The following is a 25,962-nucleotide window of genomic DNA, read 5'->3' as shown; positions in this document are numbered from 1 at the left end:
TCTTCAGTTGTTTTCAATCTTCCTGAATTTGTGTTTGTAGTTCAGAAATCAGATGGTTTATTAATTGTGGTGACAAGACAAATTTGTCACAGCATGGCATGGTGCAGGTGGGGAAAAGAAGGTAAGGATCCACTGATGGATCCAAAGAATCATGGGATTTATTGACAGAACAGACAATACAAAACCAAAAGATCATGAGGGGTCATAAACTTGTAGTAAACCTGTATCAGGATGCTGAAGCTAACAAGGACTAACTACATGTACTCTACAGGAAACCAGGCAAGGGAGCAGGGCAAGACCAGGAATAACACTACAAACAGGAACGGGTAGAGTGACTAGCAGCACATAGCCAATACAAGAACTTAGACGATGACCCACTGACAAAATGAACACAGGTAAGAACTTAAATGTACAAACCAAACCGGTTGACAAGAGAGCAGGCATGCAACATAAAACAATAAACAAATCAACACAGGGCAACAAAGGGCACAGGGCAATGAGCAACTGGCAGAACAATCAACAATCATGAGGTACAGGAAAAAAAGCAGCAACTAGATTTAATAACAGACTTGATCACAGAATCAAGAGGCTAAAAGCAAACTAGGAAACCCTAACTTACCACTAGGGATATAAAGCAAAGTCAATTAATGCACAAAAGGGTACAAAGCAAAACCAGAACACAAAGAAAGGCGAATCAAGGATAGAAAAACTGTAATAGGAAATAATAAGCATGGGACTGAGAACTAACAATCACTGGAAAAATAAGACAAATCAAACTAGGAATGACTAACATGGAACCAAAAATACAAACAGGACCAAAGGAGAAAACATAACAAATACTGGGGAACCAGAAAATCAAGCAACACAAACAACCAGTGAGACTGGTCAAGCCTGCCTCGAACCCACAACCAGCAGGTTCACTCTTTGAGTCACACGCTCAGCCCACTGAGCTATGCAGCAGCCTAGGGTGCAAAGAAGTACACAAGGGTGAAGGACCGAATGACAGAGGATGGGATGGCTAGTGACACCTACGGGCCAAATGGGGAAGAGACACGAGGAACCGGGTCAGACAGTACCAACCCTGACAGAAATTGTTATAGAATGGCTGTATAGCTTTGGTAAACTGATGTGGAAGTAATGACAAAGTCATTATAGAATGGAGGTATATACTGTGTACACTTGAAATTGTGTTATCAAGAATGTTACAGATATTATATATAACAAAGGCTGCTATTATTTAAAGACGTTACCCCAGGCCCACCACTCACCAGTCCTTCAATCCATTTCATCTTGTTCCAGAATCTCCTGTCTTGTCTGTTTGTCCAGGTACTGGCAGTTTCCTGTTTCCTGCTGTGTCCAGTACAACAGACTTAGTGGTTATCAGGCAAATGATCTGGCAGTAAGGACTGGATCATCTGGTATGGGGGTGATTTATGTTTGAATCTTGCTTGAATATACAATGAAATGGTGAGGTAAATGTAACTCATCATGTTCAATTGAATGCGGGTAATTTTAAGTGTGTGAACTCAAGAGTAATTCTTCTCAGCATTTGTTATGAAGTCTAGATACATTTTGCATATGCTATTTGATAATCAGTGCTGGGAATGGACATACACCATTTTAAGTAATCTGTACTTTTACAACTATTAATCTAATAACACAAATACACTTCAAGTTGGATGTAAACAACTACCTTTGGACTAGTATTACAAATCCTTGAATTATAATATAATGCAGAAAGTACCCTAAATGTAAAAAATCTGTATTTGGATATAATCTACCACACACAATATGTAGAAAAAATACTTTAATTGAGAGACTTATAGTCGACCGCTTTATAACTACCTTTAAATTTTCTATTTAAGGCAACCCTAGCTCGTGCCCTAATAGCAACCCTATCCCTAACCCTAACTATGGGCCTAACCGCAACCTTAACCGTAACTCAGGCTCCAACCCAGTAGTGCTGTTAGGTGCTGAGGGTGCTTCAGCGCCCCCTCTGGTTGTTCGTGGGAATGTAATGTCAGAATACTGCAGGGCAGCGTAGCTGTCACGTGGTACAGCTACAAATAGCTCTCTGGCGCAGCGCCATGGTTGTTGTCATTCGATGCTTTTGCGTTCAGTATTTCAGGTTGCGGTTCACCTTGCTGATGCAATGAGAATGGTCATGGTCAGCCTATGTTGTCATGCTTGTTATCTTATTGATAATGGTTGATGAAACTCTTCTGGAAAGTTTATTGGTCGTTCCAACTTTCAACAACCTGAGCTCAGTCGTTTTCCCAAGCCTATGTTCTAACCCTAAATAATAAATATCAGATAATACGAATTGTGGTCGAATCCGATTTGGCGCCCTCGGCAAGCTTCACAACCCCTCGCCCATCTTACCCTTGCCAGGATAAACCGCTGTGTGATCGTCTATTTGCCTAATATATCACATATCGTTAGAGGTGTAACGATACAGTCAGGGGCGGATTAAGGTGTACAGAGGCCCCTAGGCTACAGTAGTCTGTGGGCCCCCCAACCCAGCCCCGCTCCGCACCAATGGGGGCCCCCTTGCAGGCTGGCACACGTGGGGCCCTTAGGCTTAAGCCATATCTAGCCTGTGCGTTAATCCGCCCCTGGATACAGTCTACACAAGATTGGTTTCGACAGATGATTCAGCGCTTTCGGTTCGATACACACAATATATTCAACAAAACTGAAAACATACAAATATCTCACAGTTCATATTTATTCATTTCAGTCATATGCCTTGTCAAAAATCTGTTCATATTTTTTTCCCCATATTCTACACACTCTAGTGCAAATTGCAAAGATAAAATCCCAAAACAAAACTGAGGTGATGCCTATTGCGCCCTCTTGCGTTAACATTAATAAATGAAACTCGGTGAATTGTTACAGCCCTATGATGCGTATCCTCATATTTTTGAATGGGGAAATATCGTGCCACAGTGCATCGTTACACTCCTACGGATCATGTATGGTTGGATTAGACTTCCAGGTTTTTCTGTCTGCCTTTCCTTTTACTATTGCACATACAGGCATCTTCCTAGGAACATACTTTAAGCTAAACTTTTGCTCTTAGTACACCTAATGCAGTAATAGTGACAAGGCTGGCACAATGGCTTAGTTGGTGTACCTGTTACCTCACTCCCCTGTGGTTGTGGTTTTGAATCCCATCTCTGTTGAATTTATGTATTTCCCCTGTGTTGTGTGGGTACTCCTTGGGTACTGTAGTTTCCTTCCACAGTCCAAAGACATGCAGTTAAACAGACCGAAGTCACTAAATTGCCCATAGTGAATGAATCTGTGTGTCTGCTTTGTATTGAGCCTGTGGCGGATTGGCATCCCATCCAGTGTGTACTGCAACCTTGTGCTCTCTGCTGCCTGGGATAGGCTCCAGAACCCTGCTCCTTCTGTAGCCCACTCTCCCCTTTCATTCTAGACAGGATAAATGGTTAGAAGATGCATGGATACTTGCTTTTTAGATCCAAATTTCGTTGTTTGTAAAATTAAAATGGTAGAAGTATTCGATATGCCATGACCTAAATTTACCACCTGGTGGCACTAAATCAAAACTCTTGTTACCTGCATATGTACAGTATAGGGATGGCACTGTAGAGGTGTGGTCATCCATTTCAAACAAACCTCCAGAAAACATCACTTCAGCTAAACAAATGATAATTTAGAACTACTGTAGTTTTATTATTATTTTTAAAAATTTCTTTGCCTATATTACATGGCCCTGCAGTCAATGGTTTGCCTAATTTTAAAAGATTATAAACAGACTGCTTCCCTCCTTGTATAGCTAATCCTCGAGTGTCACTTATTTGGGTCATGCTGCACAGCACAATTTCATCATAACGGGAAGCCAAATTGAAAAAATGAAGATGTCAGATATTTAATGGAGATGTTTCAGACTAAAGGGGGTTTCACATTAGCAGCATCATGCTGCTTGGCAGGTTCATATTAATGACTGACTGACCATTTCTGCAAATTACTAACTGCTTAATGGAATTGCTCTAGTCATTGTGAGGATCCTGCATTGTTCTATCTTTCACAAGCCAATGAGGAATGGCTCATATGAGTATTTTCATTTACTATACCCTCAAGTGAGGGTATAGGGTGAAGTAACAGGAGGTACATCAGCTAACAGCTACATCTGAGAAAATGTTGAAAGAGTGAACCATTTTTACAAAAAGCATGCTGAGAATGGAAACATTCCCCTGTGATGGCCGTTCAGTTATTTCTATTTGTTGCCAAAGGTCAAGAATTCAAGAACAATTGAAAAGCAAATTTCCAAAGCACATTCAGTCCATTTTTGTTATCCTCATCATAAATTATAGGCTTGGGAACAAAAACTCATCCTCATGTAATCTGATGAAGACCTATATTAAATTTCCAAAATTCACTAAGTCCACAGAAATGGTACTCATGAATTTAGCTCATCCACGTATTCCATGGACTGAATGAGTTTTGGGAATTTACTCTTCAGTTGTGTTTCTTTGAGTATTCTTATTTTGTTTTTTCTTGTTTTCCAAGTATAATTTTGTGGTTGTTTTGTTTTCTGCTATGGACAAATCATATTATTGTATTTTCTGGATGGAAAATACATGTGGTTCTGGGACCAGTCCATTGCCACTGCTGACACCTTCTTATTTGCACGATAACTCAAACAGTCTGTGACAGATCATTGTCAAACTTTTCAGGCACATTGTCTGGGAGATGAAATGGAGCTGATCGGATTTTGAAACAGGTCGCCCCAAAATTCAAGCAGCATTGCATGGTGAAATGATAGGAAAGAAAAAAGTAGTTTTAGACACTTCAGTTCAATTTAGTTTATTTTTATAGAACGCCTTTCACAACAGAGTTACCCCAAGGCGCTTTACATGAGTACATACACTACATTCCTACATCGTTTATGCAGAATAATTCAAAAACAGGGAAAAAGGAAGACAAAGAAAAGAAAGAAAGAAAGAAAGAAAGCGAGATCACATCAGAGAGAGAGGAACCAAAAACTCCCAAATAGGGAGAAAAAAATCCTCTGGGGGGGGGGGGGGCAAGGTCAACTGGCTGCACACACCCTTCCGGGCATGTTAGCATTAAAGAATAAAGAGAGAATGGATTTGCTTACTAAAAGCAAGGCGTGAATTGTGAGTTCAAACCCAAAGTCCATCAATGCATCATTTCTCCCTGCCGGCCTTTGTAGGCTGCCCCAGAATTGAAGCAACACCACTTATGGCAGCAAAGGGAAGAGTGACTGCAGGTGACACTTGACCTTGTGAAGTCAAAAAGTATTTGATGCATGGTATTACTGTTAAAAAAAAACATTATGTGGATGAAGATCCACAACTGATTTCATTTTGTGACAAATTGCCTCGACAATAAAGCAGCAGCACTGTATGGTAGCAAAGGAAGAAAATGAAGGCTGTAGAAGACACATGGTTTTGTGAACACACTCTAAAGGTGTTTGACAAATCTTTTTTTAAATTCGGCAAACACATTATATGGGGTAAGCTCTGGAACTGATTACATTTTGAGACAAATTGTAACTGCATACACCCTTCACCATGTGAACAGGTTAACTCTGTTCGGTATTATTACTCTATTAACTTTATTTGATCATTGATGGATCATATTACTACTTAAAAAATATGGATAAAAATCTACACCTGACACATCTGAGACAAATTGTCCTCAAATTGAAGCAAAGGAGGTGTCTTGTTAACACAGCAATCTGAGCCATCCAGGACAGAATTAACAGTATTAAGTGACCTTGGGCAGCAGCATACATGACATCATATCAGATCTGATTGGTGACTTGAAGAAATTCATGTAACTTTGGGAAAATTGCTTTTCATTGAGTGCCATATTAAAAAAATGATATAGAATCATATTAAATAGGTTTCATATCAAATCATTATGGGGGGTTGCTCTGATTGGCTCCCCTGGACATGTGTCCAAATACCCATATGGTTAATCGAGGCCTAAGAGAAACCATCTAAATGTTTTTCATACTTCCCAGGAAAATATTTTTTCGTCACCAGCAGTCCAGTAGCCATTCAGCAAGATCTATTGTGAGGGAATTTCATTAATGTTTTCATAAAGATCTGTGGACAGGTAGGGAGAGTGTGTAGGGTAGACTTGCCAGGTTTTACAGAAATATTTTTCATATACCATAGTATTTTCATTAGCATAATAAAACTCTAAACCTCCTCCCGCATGGCAAAAATTAGCATGGGCAAACCTCCCCTACCCCAGTCAGCACATGAAAAAAAGATCTGAGATCTGGTCAACCTGATTGCATTGAGACTTTTATATGAAGAAGGATGAAGGACGCAAGAGCAGGCATTATGACAAAACGAAAAGAGGATTTATTGAACTGAAAGAACAAAGACAGAACATAAATGGGGTTGCAAGGGATCCAAAACAGGACAACCGGAATAAGGAAAGACACTGGCAACATAAGGGAATGACATCAATGAAAGTACTGGGGAACACAGGACTGGAAAGCGCTTTTATACAAGATTGATAAGGGAGCACACGAGAGGCAGCTGGAATGATACACATAAGGGCAGGAACAAGAGGCAAGACAAATGAGTGCTGGGTGTAGCTTGTTAGAGCCACGCTAGGGAGGAGACAGGAGGGTCAGGTGGATGTGACGGGCAGGGCGTAACAGGATGAACAAGGGAGGTAACCAAAGGGACAGAATGGTAGGGCTGGGGACAGACTAGACAAGGCATGACAGGACTGATTGGGCAAATGGGATACATACCACAAAGGACTGGAAAGGACAGGACTGGACAAGACAGGACACAGGCTAGGGTAAACTAAAGGCGGGACCAGGCAATGGGACAAGAACCTTGGTGTGACAAACAGGAATGGGGTTTGGTTGGGGTGTCTTCTGGACCCTGGGAAGCTGGATGCTGACTCTGAGATGCAGATATTCCTAGGCCCACTCACTGGTGAGGCAGAACCCATCCAGACCACAGGACCAAAGGGCTTCAGAGGGCCATTTAGCACCGAGGGGACAGGAGGGCTGTGTGGCACCAAGGACACAGCATGGCCGGGAGTGGGATGGCATCACAGTTCCCCTGCAAAGGGCCTTAACAGGAAAGGTGCCTGTGTATGTGACGTTAGGCAGACGGTAGTCAAAAAGGCCGCCATGAATAGTATGCCCCCATCTCCCCCTTTGGGAGAAAGACCCCGCCGATACTGGTGTCCCCCCCCCCCCCAGGACCTTGGACCAGAGTGGCCCAAGTCTTGGACAGAGGAAGGGGCCGTGGGACTCAGGGCATGATCCAGAGGGTCCCACTCTGAGTTTTCCAGCATGGTGTTCTCAGGGGTCCATCCCTTCCTGGCTGGTGGCTGGGAGTCAGGTATTGAGCTGGTGGCGGCCAAGGAGTTGGGCGGTGGCCTGCAGGGGATGAGGCAAGCACCTGGACAATGACAGGAGATGACGAGGCAGGCGCCAGGGCGAGACATCTGGAGGCGACAGGGCTGGTGCCGGCGGGTCATCAAGAGATGACGGAACTGGAGTTGGCAGGACATCAGGAGATAGGGTAAGGTTGGGACACCTGGAGGCGAGAAAGGCACAGCCGGAGCACCTGGGGGCAAGCAAAGCACAGCTGGGTACCTGGAGGCGAGTGTAGCACAGCCAGGGCACCTGATTCTTGTTCAGGCAATATGGATGCTGTGGGGTCAGGTGTGTGTGAGGTGGCCCTTATTGGGCCAGCGGCCTGGGCTATAGGTGGAATGACCTTCTCTGGGCTAAGAAACTGGCACTCAGGCAAAGTGACCCTCTCTGGGCCAAGAGACTGGCACTCAGGTGGAGTGGTCCTCTCTGGGCAGAGAGACTGGGGATTCGAGCAAGCTGCGAGAATGCAGCGGGCAAGTCCGTGGTGGGCTCTGGAGAAGAGGCAGGCAGACCGGCTTCAGGCGAGGAATAGGTAGCAGGCTGAGTGTTCTCGTGCTCCACTAATCCCCTCACTTCTGCCAGCAAGCACCAGACCTATTCTGCTTTCAGGGGATCTGTGTCCGGGGTGAGCCAAGCCAGCACCACTCCCATGGATGGGAAGAGAGCTACAGCCTAGAGTATCCTCCAGACCAGGGGTGGGGAACCTGATCCATGGAGGGCTGGTGTGGGTGCAGGTTTTTTAGATGACCTCTCAATCAGCCAATAATAAAGCAGTGGTTCTCAACTCCAGTCCTGGGGACCCACTGTTATTGGCTGATTGAGAGGCCATCCCAAAAACCTGCACCCGCACCGGCCCTCCATGGATCAGGTTCCCCACCCCAGCTCCAGACAGTGGGATTGCCCCTCTACTCCTGATGGACTTGCAGAAGGGAGATAAAATCCTCTGTCTGAAGGTGAACTGGTGCCCATGGCGTGGATAACCCCTTCGGTCCCAGGATCCAAGGCACCCGGGTATCCAGTCCAGCAAGTACAGGGAAGCATGGAAGCTGTAGTGAAGGGGAAGGCTGTTGGAATTTTTTGAGAGTCCAGTTATTCTGTCGTGCAAAGCAGGACAAAGGATGCGGGAGCAAGTATTACGGCAAAACTAACAGAGGTTTTATTGAACTCAAAGAACAAATGCAGAACATAAATAGGATCGCAAGGGACCCAAAACAGGAGGACGAGAATAAGGGAAGGCACTGGCAACATGAGGGAACAACATCAATGACAGGACTGGGAAACACAGGAATGAGAAGCACTTTTGTACAAGACTGATGAGGGAACAAAGGAGAGGCAGCTGGAGTGATTAACACAAAGGCAGGAATGAGAGGTAAGGCAAACAAATTACATGTTAGGGTCATGCTAGGGAGGAGACAGGAGGGTCAGGTGGATGTGATAGGTCGGACGTACCAGAGACAAGTCACACAAAATTGGGCTGTTAATAAAGGTTTTTTGGAGAGGTGGGGGAGTGTAGGGTAAGCTTAGGTGGTTACTATGGTACTACCATAATATTTTTTGTTTACTGTAGGATTTTCATCCAGCAAAATTTAACTTGGATAGACCCCCATCCCCCCACAAGACGTATGATGCTATGAAAAATTAAAAACTGCCCCAACCCTATTGTTGGAGGGCTAGAGATAGAGGTTGGAGTGTGGGAGGAGTTGTGATTAGATAGGGGAGGGGGGTGATGGGGCCATCCAGGGCATACATCGTTTTTTTTTCAGCTTCTTTGCCTTCTGTATGCGTATCTAATCACTAATCCTCCCAAACCCCCATCCTCTATCTGTACCTCCCCCCCCCCCCCCCACACTCCACATTCGGCAGGGGGGCTGGCAACAAATAAAATATGCATATAAACTTAATCTAGTGGTTCACAGTTTGAGTACCACGGACCTATATAATGTTCCTGGGAAGTTCCAAAAAGATACTTAGAGGTTTCAGATCACTCTGTTCACAATATAGCGTCTGCAAGCCTCCCTTTCTGCCATCAACTGTCACCTATCGCTGCTGTTTCAATTTTGTGGTGATTTGTATCAGGTCTCAGGTAATAAAATCCATCATAGATCACATACAGTGAATATAGCAATAATATCAAATAGTTATACTACTGACAAGGGCAAGGGTCACCCTTCCCTTTGCTGTCACTAAGTGCTGTCGCTTCAATATTTTGTGTGATTTATCTCAAAATTTGAACTGGTCCAGATCTTCACCCATACAATGTGTGCAAAGTTCAGAAAACATCTGACAAATAATTTTTGAGTTAATGGGACGAAGTATATATGCTCTTTTTGCTATGTGCTGCTTTAATTTTGGTGCAAAATTTGATCACTTTCAGTTTATCACCCACACAACGTTCTTGCAAAGTTTGAGAAAGATCCATACAGTGCTTTTAGAGTTCACACAACCAAATGTCTTCTGCAGCAAAAATAATACCCATCAAATACTTTTTGTTATATCTCGTTCAAAAAGTCAAATGTCATCTGCTTCCAAACTTCCCCTTGTTATCACTAAGTGGTCTTGTTTCAATTTTGGGTTGAGTTATCTGAAAATGTAATAATTTCAAGTTTCTCATTCATACAATGTGTTCACAAAGTTTGAAAAAGATTCCTTAAAATACCTCTTCAGTTATCACTCTAACAAGATCAAGTATCAAAACTGCCCAGTTCTTTGCTATCGCTATGAGGCCCTGCTCCAATTTTGTTTAAAATTTGTCTTCTATTCCATCTCATAATTGAATCACTTCCAGTTTGTGCACCATACAGTGCTTCTGCAAAGTTAGAAAAAGTTCCATCAAATCATTTTTGAGTTATTGTCTTTGCTAACAAAAGCATATGTATTCCCAGTCTAGGGAATACTGTGATATAAATGACATCTTAAGACATGGAAATTAAGACATATACACAAGGAAACACAGTTAACCACCTGTTGGGGAAATACTGTATAAATTGGCAGTCCAAACACATACCAGGGGGAATTTTCAAATGATCTGTAGGTATGAATGTGTCTGCATTCTGCAATGGGTTGGTGCCCCTTCCTGGGTTATTCCATGCCTTGTGCCTGTAGCTTCCCATATAAGTCCTGTGTGACCCTACTTAGGACAAATTAAATTTCCTCCATTCATTTATCTATCCATCCATCCATACACCTATCATCCATGGCTGCTTACCCAGTGAGTCTGCAGCTCATCCCAGGAAACTGGAAGCAAAAGGGATACCAGTAAACTTGCATTTCAATTACATTTTATTTCAAATAAAATAATTAAAATATGTAAAATAATTATTTAGTGATGATTAATGTGCAAGGTTCTTTCTGTGTAAATGTCTTGCTGAACAAAGTATTCTCAAAATAAAATTATTGCACATTTTATTAAATGCAGAATGTAATGGCAAACTTCTATGGTAAAAAGTTAACTTTTTGTTACTTTATTAGCTAACTAGCTGCCAAATATGTTAGCCATTTGTGAAAATGCATAGTAATAAATTAACTTTATCTATATAGTGCTTGCAAGTAAATGGCTAAAACATCCAGCAAAAAGCCATGCAGATTCTAGTAATACTAAAAGGTAAGTATCTGTTTCTTTATTCCAGCAGTTGTAACTTAGATATTTACAGGTTTTCCTACAAATCTGTTCCATGTTCATTCAGTTGTCCTTGTTTACAACGCAGAAATTTATATTCTTAGACGATTAAGCATGCTTTACAGTGCCCTGCCAGCTCCAAAGCTGTAATCACTGCGTTAATGCTGGTGTTCGTGGGTTTTCACAAACAAGCGTTTTGGAGTAGCTAAAAGAAAAAGCATAAAACTTCCAATTTAATTCACTATGTGGCCTGACACTATTCCTGAATGCTGAAGCAGATGAAGAATGTTAGTGCTGGCTGACGTGGGTCGGAGGTCCTTGCACGCTTTTACACTCTCTTGAAGTGCAAACAGGAGGCAACGTTCTCCTTCTGCAAATAGGGATAGAAGCAGCTCTCCAATCTAAACTAAGGGGAACTGAAAACAAGACCTGACGTGTCAAGCCCCCCCCCTCCCCCACCCAGTTTGCCACAAGTGCTGTCCCAGAACATTGATTCAGACAACTGGCTGCCTGTGCCTGAGGGAACAGTAAAGAAGAAGAAGAAAAAAGAAGCCCTCTTACTACTAAGGTAAGCTTCCATTTTTTTCTGCTGAAATGGACAGTTCAGGGCAGGGGGCATTGAGAGCGGACTGCTGAGGCGGAATGACATATTAATACAAGACACAGCAGCGGGGGCAGGCGGCATAATAGCTGAGACCTATGACCGAAGTGGTTCAACCTGATGTTGAAGACTGGGCAAACTGCTGTGCTCCTTCATGTACGGTGCAAGGTGCTTAATCTGAGTTATCTCTGTACCAATTATGTAAGAACCGTAAGCCTTACTGTGAACTTTGGATACAAGTATGCCCTATAGAATGAATAATACAGTAAAATCTAAAAAGACAGGTGATACATGCACATCCATATCTCTATGAAGACAGTTAAACCGAAGGAATCGGCACAACATTTTCGACCTGAAATCTATGAAATATCCAATTTATAACCAATAACAAGGAGCACGGAGCACACCTCTGAACTGTTTGGCTGTTCATCGCTGGGCACACACACCCGATCACATACCATGGGCAATTGAGAGTAAGTCAATTAGCCTAACTGCCTGTCTTGGGACTGCAGGAAATTGGAGTACTTGGAATGAATTTTACAGCACAAAACAGCAACATATATAATTTCAGATATAAAGTTTTTTTTGTAATTTCTTTAAATGTTCATTTTGGATTTTGATTAATTATGTCAATAAACAGATAGCAATGAAGTGGACATACCATACCATAGATCTGAGTGTAACAGAGTGTACTACTTTGTGTTGATTTTAGAGTTCTGGCAGCATTAAGAATAACATATAGCTCATATATTCTCCAATTGCTTTTACATCATATTGTAATAAAACTTTCTTGTTTACTTTCTTGTTGTTGTTGTTGTTGTTGTTGTTATTATTATTATTGCTGCTGCTGCTGCTTACTGCTCCTAGCTCTACTACAATTCTGGGGCAATTTGTCAGTTCGTGAAATGGAGACCACTGACAAGCAAGACAACAGATGTGTTAAAAGACTGTTAAGACTCAAAAGGAGGAGGAAGGGGGGCTGTCTTCGTGATATCCTGTGTAATACATTAAAAACGTTTGAGCTATACATGGCGCTATACGTATTAAGCAACGCTTTCTCCTCGGGCTATTCAAAAGTTTCAATTAAGGAAATATGTATTTCAAGTTTTTTTTTTTTTTTAAAAAGTACGTCATTTATAGAGGCAAAATTTTAAATACAGATATTAGGGGGAAAAATATACGAATAACTATAAACAATAGTACTGTATATTTAGGATACACCACCATTCAATTTTTAAAAATTTAGATTAAACTAAAAATTGATTAAACGATTAAACCGAGTACAGCAAAATTTCACAGCTCATATTCATTACATAATGAGGCTTTTTGTCTTATATATTTATTTGTAGACTCCCAAAATCCCAGCCTTCACCTACAGTGGGCTACTGTAGCTGAGTGGGCTACTTTATTCCAGAATGAGCCCCATCTTGATCAACTGTATTTCCCTGTCTGTCAGTAAACCCTGCCCTCTCTTTTTATCACTCAATTGACGTGTTGTTAGCAAATGGGAGCGGAAGGGCTGATCTCTCGCCAGAAGAGGTCATTCTGGCTTCGGCTGCCACTTGTTGCTAAACCCTCCAGGGCTCCAAGACTGTTTTCTTTTTTTTTAATTGCTCGGTGAAGGATCGCTGCGCTCAGAGACACGTCCACGTTTAACTTTCAAGAAGGGACTGCAGCATAAATATCAATTTATAGTTTCAGCTAAACCAGAAGCATGGTTGATAACGCCGCTATAGCAACAAAATCCGCGTTGGTAAGTTTCCGTTCTTTCATTCCGGGAATAGAGGAATACTGTAAGTACATTCATTAGCAAGTAGTTTTATAATTAGGACATCGAATTTCTCATACTTATTATTCAAGTATAAATAAAGTAGCGAATAAAAGTGTTTAAATATAATGTTATTTTTGACCTTACCTTTCATACACATGTATAGGCTACGTTACACGTATGCTACGTAATTATTTTGGATATAAATATATAATACAAACTTTACATTTCTCGACTGGAACATTTTTTTTTGTTCAGTGAGGTACTCAGATGAGCAATTCGACGGAAATTATATGAATAGATAACATATTTTTAAAGATTAGCCCACACAGTTCAGTAATATTTAGTCTTTTTATTACCTTAAAAATTGCAGACTGCACGAGAAATAAGACTTAATAAAGGTATCACGTAGGACACATCTGGAAACTTATTACTAAACCATATTGCGAGCATATATTTAATTTAATGTTTAACTATATAGCCCTCGCCACTCTATTTACCATTACTAGTTTAAAGCAGTCTGTCTATGAATTTAATAGCCTATTTTGAACACAGCAATAGCCCGCTATTGTGTACTTCTCTAATAGTTTTGACTTTTTTTTTAATTCCTTCGTTTCGATCCACGTATTTCCACTTGTCTTTTTTCCCGTGCGCCTACAGCAGGCAGCCTTCTCCCCGGCGAACAGCCTCCCTCTGTTAGCCTCGGCACACGGCCACTTCCCAGGCGCTCAGTCCCACCCGTCGGGCGGCGGCATGAAGCTGGAAGCGGTCATGGAGAACCTCCAGAAACAGCAGGCTGCGCGCCTGGCCCTGGAGGAGAAACTCCGGCAAGCCGAGAAAGAGAAAGAAATAAGATCCATGGTGAAGGCACGGATCCAGCAACAAGCCCCGTCTTTCCGTCATTTCCAGGCAGCGGTCCAGGGCTCGTTCACCGCGGGATATCCCGAAGCGTACCCGGGCGCAAGCTCCGCTCGTCACTGCCAGCGCACGGGCAACAGGCGGCAGGCGGACGACTCCGATATCGACGACGAAGCGGATCGCGGTCGCGACATAGAAGACGACGATCGGGATATAGAGGAAGACGAACTGGAAGACGACCGGGTCGGAGAAGAAGAAGAAGAAGAAGAGTCGTACTGCAAAGCCGATCATTCACACCAAAGTGAAGGCGGGAGAGAGCAAAATAAGAGCGCCGGACACTCGCAGCCCAGGATGGGTCAGGCGTCTTATCCTGCACCGGGGGAGTCCGAGAGCCCCGGAGGGGTGGCGCCGCACGGACATCTGCAGCAGCACGACTGGACGTATGAGGAGCAGTTCAAACAGGTACGTCTGCTGCAAGGTCTACATGTTTATAATCTAAAATAGGCGATACGGTTATTTCTGATAATAAGCAGATACCAAATATATTTTTCCTTAACGGCTCAGTAATAGTTCCAGTACTACACTATATATTCACTCACGACTTATAGATAGCATTCAAGAGTACGGTTAATATTAGTAGATCTAGTTGTAGCATCTTGCTCAACTCCTAAATGCATATTGTAACCCTAAAGTTATTGCCATATTGTGACATTTAGGACGCGAAAAGTTGACTTATTAGTACGTAATTAAACTAGTGATACGTTATAGAGTGATGTGTTATTAGTACGTGCGTCTTCCGTCTAGGTCCCTGCATGGTGTAGGCAGAGCCGACTGCAGTTTTGTTAGTTAAGCATTATTGTTTAGGCAAACAACTTGTGCATTTCCTTAATGTTAGATGTTTGTGAAGAAAGTGATGTTGTTAGGTATTTTGACTCCTTCATAACTCAGCTTAAAACCAATACTTTGCAATACCTCACGCAGGACTGTTATTATGTATTGATTTCACTGGGATGTTATGTTTACGTGAAGATATCAGGAAAACAATATCTATGACCCCGTTTTTTTAGTCCATTAGAAATGGCTTTATTGAAAGGACTGAAAGCATTAACATACTGAAGTTGAGTTTTAATATTATATTTTAGATTTCATTTTTGCAGTTTCTTTAAATATAAATTCTCTTAGTATGTTTTCCTGAAAATATGAAGATGATTGTGTGATTATATCTTTTACAGTATGATTATGTTTAAGCAACAAATTAAGTTAGTCACCAGTGTTAAATTAGATTAGGAATGGAGAATCAGTATTCTGCTGTGCTGAATGGGAATTTTGTATTTAAAAATAGTGTATTCCCATACAATGTTCTAAATATATTCACTATTTACTTTAGTTGTATATTTGACAATAGTAAGGGATAAGTTTAACATTATTTTGTGAAGTAACATAAAAATGATTACTTAATGGTAATTCCATTCATTCCATTTTCTTAATTACATCAGGAAATTGTATATTAATCTGACATGTAAGTTATAACAAGATAGCTTTCTAGATAATCAGATATTTCCAGTAATTATTTGAAGCATCATGACACATTTAAGTATTATAACGGCTAGGAATCTGCATGAAAAATAGCAGGTGGAAGGCAAAGAAGAGTATATGTTCAGGCTATATTGCACATTTTTTATAATGCATCCATTTGCTGTTTTATTAAAAACACATTAATGAATGCGTCAATGAGGCAACGGATAATATTTTTTATGTTTATGGCCAGATCTGCTGGCAAAAAAATCAGAACGTAGGGACAACTGACTCGCCTGGGGTGAATTTCATTCATGAAGGACTGCCCTTCAGCCTCAGGAGGGAAAAAAAAACCACACGAAGATGTGTAAAGCTGGCAAGAGTGCAGGAAGTTGGAACTGGGAGCATTCCAGACTGGCTCACACCCAAAAATCCTGGGAGCTCCTTCTCTAGCCAAGTGTGTCGGCACCTAGCCAGAGCATTACGAAGCAGAATGCGTACACCCCGCCCCCCCGTGTTTCTGCCGGTCTTTGCTGCGCTCCTGCACAGCACGTACAGTCAGGCGTAAATGCACATGCAGGGAAACGTGGCATAAGCAGACCTATTCAATGGGGAAATGAGCCTTGGTGCACAACAACCTGCACTTAAGTGCATTTTAACACAATAATTCTGTTATTTGCTGTCATTGTTCTAATTCATGTCACTTTATGTGAACGCTGGGAGCTTGGCTTTGCTTCTGTTTTAGTCACAGCAGCATCAACTGTCTCATCTTAACTGGGCATCATTGTATTTTGTATAAAAATGAGCTCTTTTACTGTTTTCCAAATAAGTTCACCTTATTTCACTGTAGATAAGTGACATAATTACCTAATATCGTCAGACAGTGATTACGAAAAATAATTATTAGGTGAAATGTCAGAAAAAAATAATCCAGGGCAAAATGGCTTTGACAATGAATAGTAAGGGTGGTTCATTGTTTTAATGTCTTTGTTTTGTCCTGAATGTGCTGAAATAGTTCCTAACCCTCCCACGGGTGGCTCAGAAAGCATTGATTCTTATTATGCCGTTGGCGCTTGTGTACATACAAGCAGGCAGAGAGGTTCAGGGGTGACAACAGGCTAACCTGGGAGCTTTACCATCTTCATGCATTTGAGCATTATCTTTCCTTTGGATCTACCAGTCCGGCATGTAAATCCCAATAAAGATCCAACAAGCCGCACAGCATGGAGCCTTGAGAAGATAAAACGCGCACGGTGTAAATTCCCCATATGGGGAAGAGCTTCCACCCAAATCTCAGGGTTTGCATTAGCACGACTCTGACAGCTGGAATTTACTTTTAGCTGGTTGCTTTAGGTGTCGCGTCACTACAAGTGTTAAGGATAATGCCTCTGCATCTTTTTTGTGTTCAGCAAACTGGTGCTGTTGTGTAGGGTTCAAACGGCTGTGCAGAAAAAAAACACTTGTTTGTCCAGGTCTTCCTTTAATTCCATTGTACGCACTAACTTCAGTATTAACAGAGAAGTGGGCCGGCTTGTTTAGAAACCACTCCCTAGGCTAATGTTAAATTTTTAATTACACAGAAGAGGCTTTGTTTTGATATTCAATGAAGGTACTGAACCAGTTCACTGCTGGCTTTTGATCTAGTGCAGGATCAGTTGGGTATTGTACATTTTTTGTCATTGTTACTAAATAATTGACAGGTTACCTACTGTTTTGACCTACAGGTCAGGCAATGTTGTTCTCAAGGCAGGCTGTTTTAGAGTACTTGTTTACAGGATGATGTTGTTGATATTCCTCACCTAATTTCCTGAGAGGCTCTCATTGTGGTTAACCACAGACGTCTGTGGACCACGCTGGTCGTGCAGTGAAATGAGAGGCAGAGCAGCATGTGAGAGGATTCAAAGGCAGTTCATTAGATCTGCCGTGTTGCCTTTTGGATGATAGTTCTCAATTCCTGATATTGTGCTGATTCATTTGAGGGGCTTATGTTACTTCCAACAAGTTGTATTTGTCCGCAAAACTCATCATACAGTGGCTAAAATGTGGTACACTGGAATTCTTAATTGACCTGCTCTGTGGAACTAAAACTAAAAAATGTACAACTATGTGCTATGTTAAAACAGCCAACAGCCAAATCTCAGGAATATGGAGTTGCTTTGGTCCAGAAGTAACACTCAGGTCAGAGATTTCACACTTTATTAAATCCCATTATTCTCTTTCTATTTGTGCAATTTGTAGCCCCAGTCAATGTTCTTTATAAGACATCAGTGGTTTGTGACCCTGTTGGTTTAGAATCTGTTCCTTTATCCGGAAGATTGCTGGTTAAAATTTCAGAGCAGGTAGACTGATCATGCCGTTGTTGGGCTCTTATAACTCAAAATAACTACTAAAATAGCTGCTTATCATGCTCTGAGCCTGAGCTTTACCTGGATGCGTATACAGGCAATCTCCAGGTTAAGAATGTCCGACTTACAAACAACTTGTACTTATGAACGGCCTGACGTAAAACCTATTATACTGAAAGACTGGGTTAAGTACAATGTTTCGTAATAACTAACACACACACTCTTTTGTGACACTCATGAAAACATTGCATGGCTTCAGTGGTTTGTTGGCTCAATACAGTACTATATGTCGATTATTTATTATTCTTATTCTTATTATTATTATTATGTACTGTGTTATTGATTACTGACTTATCTACTCACTTGACTTAAAGACTGACTTAGGGAAAGGATTTTGTTTGTAACCCAGGGACTACCTGTTTTGCAGGATAGGAAATGTGAACATCAACTTGGTTGGACAAACCTACCTCACTGTACACATTAGAATTCTTAAATTATCTATGGGTCTTTTGTAGGTTTCAGTGATCAGCAAGATATAGAACAAGAGAGACTGGACCAGTAACTTAAGCTTGTCAAACAATACCATGCTAGCTCTCTAGCTGGAATAAGACTGAAGAGCATGCACACAATGCTTATCATACATGTTACACTATACCTCATGTTATGCGACACATTTAATATTAACACTTTCAAAGCTGCTTGTGATCAATAAAAGAGGAGATTTAAAAAGGCCCTTTAACCTAGTAACGGTTTGGCTTTAATGACATTTCAGCCTTTAAATCTTGAGAATGATAGCATGCAGAAACGGAGCCCCGTTTTGCTGCATGGAAATTTGTCATTTGTATCTTGTGCTTGACACCCCAACTACAGAGAACTGAGAGAAACCAGAAAACACACTGAGAACCTCAGACAGTGTGTATAAGTATGTACAGTGTGTATGATGCATGGATTGTGGACAGAAAGTACTTGTACAACTGCTTATGTAAACGCTAATTCTGCATGACTGGCATGCTGAAAATAGAGTGTATTAGTCTGGCCAGTGTTGGATATTTAGAGCTTTGGAACATAATGCCATCATTGTCCAAGATTTTCCCACCCCAGCATTTGAGGTTTAGAGAAGGACTGTTTAATTGTATCAGGCACGTGAAAAGGAGTTATTCCCATAGACAAAAATGTTTCAGTTTGTCTTCATTTTGAACATCTGTAAAATCTGAAGTACGAGTATCCATTAACAAATCTCATGTAGTAACACACTAATAACACATTGCCCAAGCTTGGCAAGTCAAGATCTGTAAGATGTCTCATTTTCCTAGCAATGAATGTGCTATGGCTTTTTGTAAAAAATCTGTTGAGCAAAACCTCCTGGAATATTCCTTACAATAAGAGACAGTTTGTTAGATTCAGGTTTACCTGGTGTGGTGGTGTCCTTCAATTTCATTTACAGAGGAGGCCGAAGAAGAACAAAAATTGAGACAAATTAACTGTTTAATTAAAAAAAAAAAAAACAGAGGGTATTATGATTCATAAACTGGCCCAGTTTAGCGTCTGGTTAAAATATCGATTCAGAGCAGGAGTAAACACTGGCATTACTTTGCACAAAAAGGAGAGTTTGTTTGTTTGGAGCACAAAGGGTCTTTGATAGAGATGGGGTAAGCGGTCTACTGTTCAGCCTGCTGTTCCATCTGCAGACATGCGTGGGCGGGGGTCACTCGTAAGCCCATTTGGCATGCGTCGCTGTCACTGGTGAGTGTTTCTCCACTTGGGTCCACAGGATGGAATCTGGGCCTTGCTGATCTTTCCTCGCCTGACGCTTCTTTTATCGCTCGGAACTTCATTTCCTCCGGAGGCGGTGCAGTGGCGTGGGGATTTTATCTGGCTGCTTTAGCTTCTGGTTCTCGTAGGTGATTTGCCTCTCACTTATTTCACCTAGAGGAGGGTGGAAAACAAAATGTAGAGACATGGCTTCATTGCAGCTGAATAAATATTCTTTTCTATTGCCCTCTTCGCCTAACACTTAATTATTTTTTTTGGTGTTATTTTGTAACTATTAAAAAGCCAGCTGTAGTTTTAGAGGAACAGCAATTGGCGTATGCACCACAAAATATTTTTTTATGTTTGAATGTTATTGCAGGTGAGATCATTTCAAATTTAATGAGGCACTTCTTATTGCCTGAAGAAATTCCGTAATCACTTACTAAACTGCTATTCAGTATTAAAGAAAGGAAGGACATTAGTTAGTAAGGAAAGCTGTGACTGTAGAAACTAGCGTGTAACCTCTTAGAAAAACACTTGGGATATTTTAGGCATACTGTATATACTACCTGTCTGTTTCTCCAGTCTTTTTGTGCTGGTGGTGTTGAAATAATTTTTATTTTTCATATAATAGTTTTGTTAGATCCAACAAATACCTTGGGATACAACTGTGTAATTATTTTTTTTAATCATCAATTGATTTTACGCTGAAATGCAATAATGTAAAATAAAATAAAGTTCTGAAATAAGATATTGTTCTAAAACGATTATATATTTCATTTCTAAGGTTGGAGCGATGTAGAATTTAACTAAAATGGTGGGTAAAGTGAAAAGTCAGGCTAATCTGGCTCAAAATAATGAGGAAGTAAATATACTGAATATAGCAGTGACTGGTCACTAGACATTACTGCTTCTTGATCATGTTTGTTGACCCTTCTCTGATCTGCTGGTTGCTTTCTAATTGAAATGTCGTGTTGGGTTTTGGTTTAGGCATTTTATAAGGTTAGTAATTGTGTCAATGGTAATTCATAAACGTAACATACATCCTTCACATAATAGCTGTATTAACTGCATTATCTATCACACTACCTAATACATATAAAACAATTTTCACTGATATGTTGATACTGTAATACATGGACAGACTGCATTCCTGGCAACATTACTTTTTATGTTATTAACTCTCGAATGATTCTCGTCTTTTCAACTAAAGAACTCAGAAGGGGTTGTCTTGGGTAAGTTTACAATGATTTCTATGAGTTATGTAGAAAATATGATTGCAATGTGTTTTATATTTTTAACTTGAAGCATTGTGAAAAATGAAAAGGGTTTCATGTGCAGTGACTCTTTTGCACAGCTGGCTAAGGTATTGTCTCCAGTGATTTGCTGTCATTAAAGCCTGTCATCTGTGCCCTTTATAATGTGTTCAGTCAGGAAGACTGAGCGGCCCTGGGAGGGACCCGGGAAATGGGAGTTTCAGTGTCGGTAGTGGCTCTTCGTCTTTGATTCAGGAGGTCAGTAATCCCGCTCCCTTCCTGTGATCCCATCACAGCCCATGTTACTCACAGATGTGCCGTCCAAGGATATCCCAAGGCAGGATAGAGGCATTCAAACACCAACAGTTGATCTGACAGTTTAGGTCAGCTGTAATGCTGAAATGTGACGCCCCTTAGGAATGGATTACAAAGCCCGATAGCCACGTCAGTGAATTTCCCAGAATGATTTTAAATGTTGAAGGGTGGTATAGCCCGAATGCTGCAGAGCTGCAGTGATGATGCGCCGTTTCCTGAAATAGCCTGCAGAAATCATCCCTGCAGAAATCATCCCTGCAGAAATCATCCCTGCAGAAATCATCCCTGCAGAAATCATCACCACTTTTTCTGCTAATGACTTCAAATGAGATGCAAAAATACAGTGTTAGTGCTCAGTTTGTCAGAAGTCAAGGACTTTTCCTTTGTAGTCTATCAAGGAAACATTCATTATTATTATTCTAAAATTAAACATAATCATAGGATATTTTGAAAGTATTAGTGTCGTAATCAATCTTTTGTGCACATGCTTCCTGGAAATGAAATATGAAAAACTTAATCCTTCTCTTGATTGGGAAAGGTGTCCAAGAGTGAATCAAACACAGAATTCCTTGGTCATTTGAAGGAACATTTGTGACCCCCCCACACTGCAAACTACACCAATTGCTTTCCCTGTTTGTTTTCTCAACCTGCTAAAGAATCTCCTGCTTCAGCTTAGGAAATTATAGTTTTCAAGTTTCTTTAGTAATTATAGTAAAAATAAAATTATAGCTTTTATAAAATGATGGTTTACAGTCACTTAATTGACTGTAGTTTGGCTAGGAATTGTATAAATCTGTATTCCTGTACTACAACATTAAGAAGACATAAAAAACCAGACAGTGTTCCTAAGCAAACATCATAGAGGGATGTCCTTATTAATCCTCTGTGGGGTGATCTTTGAGATGTTTGATTAGAGGTCTGTCACTTTTTCTGCTGCAGTTAGGATGTATAATCAATTCTGACATAAAATGTGAGATATTTGTTGTTATGGTGAGTGAAGCTCAAAATTGGAGTGTCTCCAGTATTTATCCTTGCAAGATTTAGTTATGTATAGTTTTCCATTTCTTATAAAGTTAAAAAAAAATATGAAAGTGGATGTTATATGCAATACTCGGTAATACACAAATCTTATGTGTGTAAGAGGCAAAGACACAGAGGTTTTGTGTGATTTGTGTGAGTGTATTTCAGGCAGAGTTCCTGTGATTCAGGAAGGTCTGTTTTCTTTGGATAACAAAAGCAGACACAGTAGTTACTCTGTAAATGGCGTCACTCATGCGGTTCTACAACGTAAGTGAGAGTATAAGGTGTTCATTGCTTGTAATGGTTTGAAACAAGGCAAATGTCTGTTTGAATGGTAAATGTTTATAATGTAAGGGATTTTCTTCAATTTTAGACTACAAGATATATAAGTTATATTCCGTTATAGTATAATGCAGTAAATAGTGGCAAATCATTTAACTTTCTGGTACCACTTTGCAGTAAGACTACCCTTATAAAGGGTTTATGAATGGTTTATAATCAGGTTATTAATTAGGTTATAACACTTTGTAAATCATTAATACACAATTATAAACAAGGTGTAACAGTTTCTTTATATTAATTAGTTACTACTATTTATAAGTGGAAAAGGGATCCTTATTGTACAGTGGTACCAGCTACTTAAATATGTAAAATAATTACTTAAGGTTTTGGTAGTTTTGTTTTGTTGAAATAAAAGCATGTTGCATGCCTAGAACTTCCAATTCCTTACAGACAGAAAGAGTGCTATATGTTCAGATTGTTGAGTATAGTTAGACCATGCATTCTTCCAGGCATGTTATCAATACACATGGTGAAATTGTTCTGTTGCCTAACATGGATGTTGCAGTTGCCTCTGAGACAAATTAATAATGTGCATAGATGTGATTTTGCATTCCTCCGCTTGGAATGAAACCTGTCTGATTAAAATATGCATTCTGTGCATGCTGCCATTGTGCTGTTTTCTGTGACTTACACAGTTTACACACTTAAAACATTTAAGAAGCAGTCTAATTATATAATGCATGTCTAGAGAGACTGCTTATTGATGAGATCATTTCAAATCACAGAACAACAGAAACATGAAATATGAATACTGATTGTGAAAGGTTTTTACAAGGAGCTGAGTATTGGTGAAACCCACACACGCGTTTCACATTCACATACCAGGCAAGTGAATTTCCCAGTAGCCAAGATGAGGGCCATTAAATTTTTTTAATTCTTTGCCGGTTAAGTTATTGGTTGACATTGATTCTGTAGAACATCTGTCTTTTATGGTATCTGCTTCTTGACAGGCAAAGTATGCTGAGAGAATGCATTTATAATAACTAGATCAGTATATATTCTTTTTCAAGGTAGATTCTTTGGCCGTTTGACAACAACAAAGCACAAACATTGTGTCAACAGCTAGCAGATTTCTGACATAAGTAATGTGTCATTGGCATGAATAGTGTTTAATACTTGCTAGTTAAATTTCATTTTGTAAGTTAAAAAACTCAGTCCAAGGTGTGCGTGTTTAAAAAAAAAATCAGATGTTTGGACATTGCATTAAATTTTACATACACACACAGACTTCTGGCATTTTTTGCTTTTTTGATTGCATTGACAGATCTTTATGGGGACCCAAAAAATGGTTCCCACAATGTCAAAAAACAGGTTTTTATTACATTGTGGGGGACATTTGGTCCCCCAAAATAATATAAACCTAATTCACAAACACACACACATACAGACACACATACAGACTGACACACACACACATACACACACAGTCCACACATTCATATCTTTATGGGGACTCTCCATTCATTTCTTTGGGCATAAACCTAATCCCAACTATGACAATCTTAACCTCTACCCAGCCCTATCCTTAACCATAAGTAACCAAACGAGCATTTTTAGTGTTTTAACTGCAGTTTTTAGAAAATCAAGTTAGATCCCCACACGGTCAAAATCACAGGTTTTTATTTCATGTGAGGAACATTTGGTCCCCGCAATGTAATATATACATACCCCCCCCCCCCCCCCGACACACACACACACACACACACGCACTTGCTCACTTATTGCCCTTAGCACCCTTCCATGCCCCTCCTCCTCCACATTCTTCATTTTGTTTGTGAAGGAAGAAGGGGGGTCAGAATGTGAGGTGTTTTCATTACCATGAGGTACTGGAAGGTGGACTTACATTTGGTTAACAAGCTGTATATTTCATCTTCGGGGTTGAAAATTTAGTGGACATTTACTTGTGTTTACTAATTCCTGTGAAACCAAAGGTTGGCCAAAGTATCTTGCTTATTTTTGCTTAAGTTTGGATAGCATTATATTTAGCATATTTCCTCACACACACACACACGCGCACACACACACGCACACACACACACGTTCATATTCAAATATTCGTGGGGACCATCCACACACATGAATGTGTGTGTGTGTATTTCTTATATGTTTCATATATATTTCATATAAATCTATATTTATATATCACTGTATATAGTCACTATATACTACCTGTATTGATACATTATTTTTGTCACAACATGCATCTCAGATTATAAAACAAATACTTAAATTTTTCCTCAGTTATATTAGTAATCATTTTAATATTTCATTACTTTTTACCCCCTCGTTGTCTCATAGATAATACAACTCTTTGTGACTGTCTTTTTGGAGATATGGGTACTAAAAGTGAAAATATCTGAAACATATTTCTGTTTGATAAATGTTATCTAACAAAGAATTCTTTAGTGGAGCTGCATTTGTTCAAGTTTTTGTTTTACATTCCAAAAATGACTGAAAAGATAATATTTCTGGTAGAAATACCAGAAGGAGGTCTTTTTGTGAGACTTGTGAGACTAAATCTACAGACATAGTGTCAGTTATTTGTAGCATTTTCGGTATGCCCTTTGTAAGGTCGCCATTCTGATTTAACTAAATAAATTGGAACTAACAAAATGGAACCATTTCATATATAACCATGGAATGCAACTGTAGTAAACTTTTCTGATGTTTCTTACAAATCTGGATAATCATATGGACTATAGAATGGGGGAAATGCTTGTGTTTGTATGTGAAGTCCATAGTTTCCTGCTTCAAGAGCTACGATCTAAAATCTAAGAAAATCAGAGAGGATAGAGTAACTCCAAGAGCGTCTGAATTGTAGAAAGCAGTATAAAAAGTATGAACTCAAATTGCAGTGCATGTTAATCATGATAAATAGAAAGAATATGACATACTTAGTGTAGACCCTTCCTCCCAGTGTGATCAGCTGGGAATTCAGGCAAGAGGCAGGGAAGCAACCAAGAAACCAATGACAGCTATGAAAATCGGGGTCCCATGGCGACGACGGGAGACGCTGCCCAATGGTCAAAAATAGACTAGCTACTTCAAGAATTTGGTCATTATGATGCAGTGGTAAGAAGACAGTATTTGTGAAGGTATATGGAATTAGCAAAAATGTATATAATACCATAATATAAGACCATATTCTTGCAAATAATAA

The 25,962-nt window shown here is 40.2% G+C and overlaps 1 protein-coding gene across 5 annotated transcripts in view; it reads left to right on the top strand.

The window, feature by feature from the left end:
* Window positions 1-11,535: 11,535 nt before the first annotated feature.
* Window positions 11,536-25,962, top strand: part of arid3c (AT rich interactive domain 3C (BRIGHT-like)) — a 60,799-nt gene continuing 46,372 nt past the window's right edge. The window contains exons 1-3 of one of the 5 annotated variants that reach the window (XM_072714442.1): window positions 11,536-11,598; window positions 14,060-14,719; window positions 21,300-21,383. In XM_072714442.1, the coding sequence (XP_072570543.1) occupies window positions 14,153-14,719; window positions 21,300-21,383 (651 nt within the window). In that variant the 5' untranslated portion in view covers window positions 11,536-11,598; window positions 14,060-14,152. Of the gene's footprint in view, window positions 11,599-12,803; window positions 13,385-14,059; window positions 14,720-21,299; window positions 21,384-25,962 lie in introns of those variants that run through there. The other 4 variants (XM_023823355.2, XM_023823354.2, XM_023823353.2 and 1 more) reach the window with 4 other exon arrangements.

The sequence above is a fragment of the Paramormyrops kingsleyae genome, chromosome 7 (assembly GCF_048594095.1).
Source record: "Paramormyrops kingsleyae isolate MSU_618 chromosome 7, PKINGS_0.4, whole genome shotgun sequence".
NCBI lineage: Eukaryota > Metazoa > Chordata > Actinopteri > Osteoglossiformes > Mormyridae > Paramormyrops > Paramormyrops kingsleyae.
Note: the sequence above shows the minus strand (reverse complement) of the source record. Positions and strands in the feature narration are given on the sequence as shown.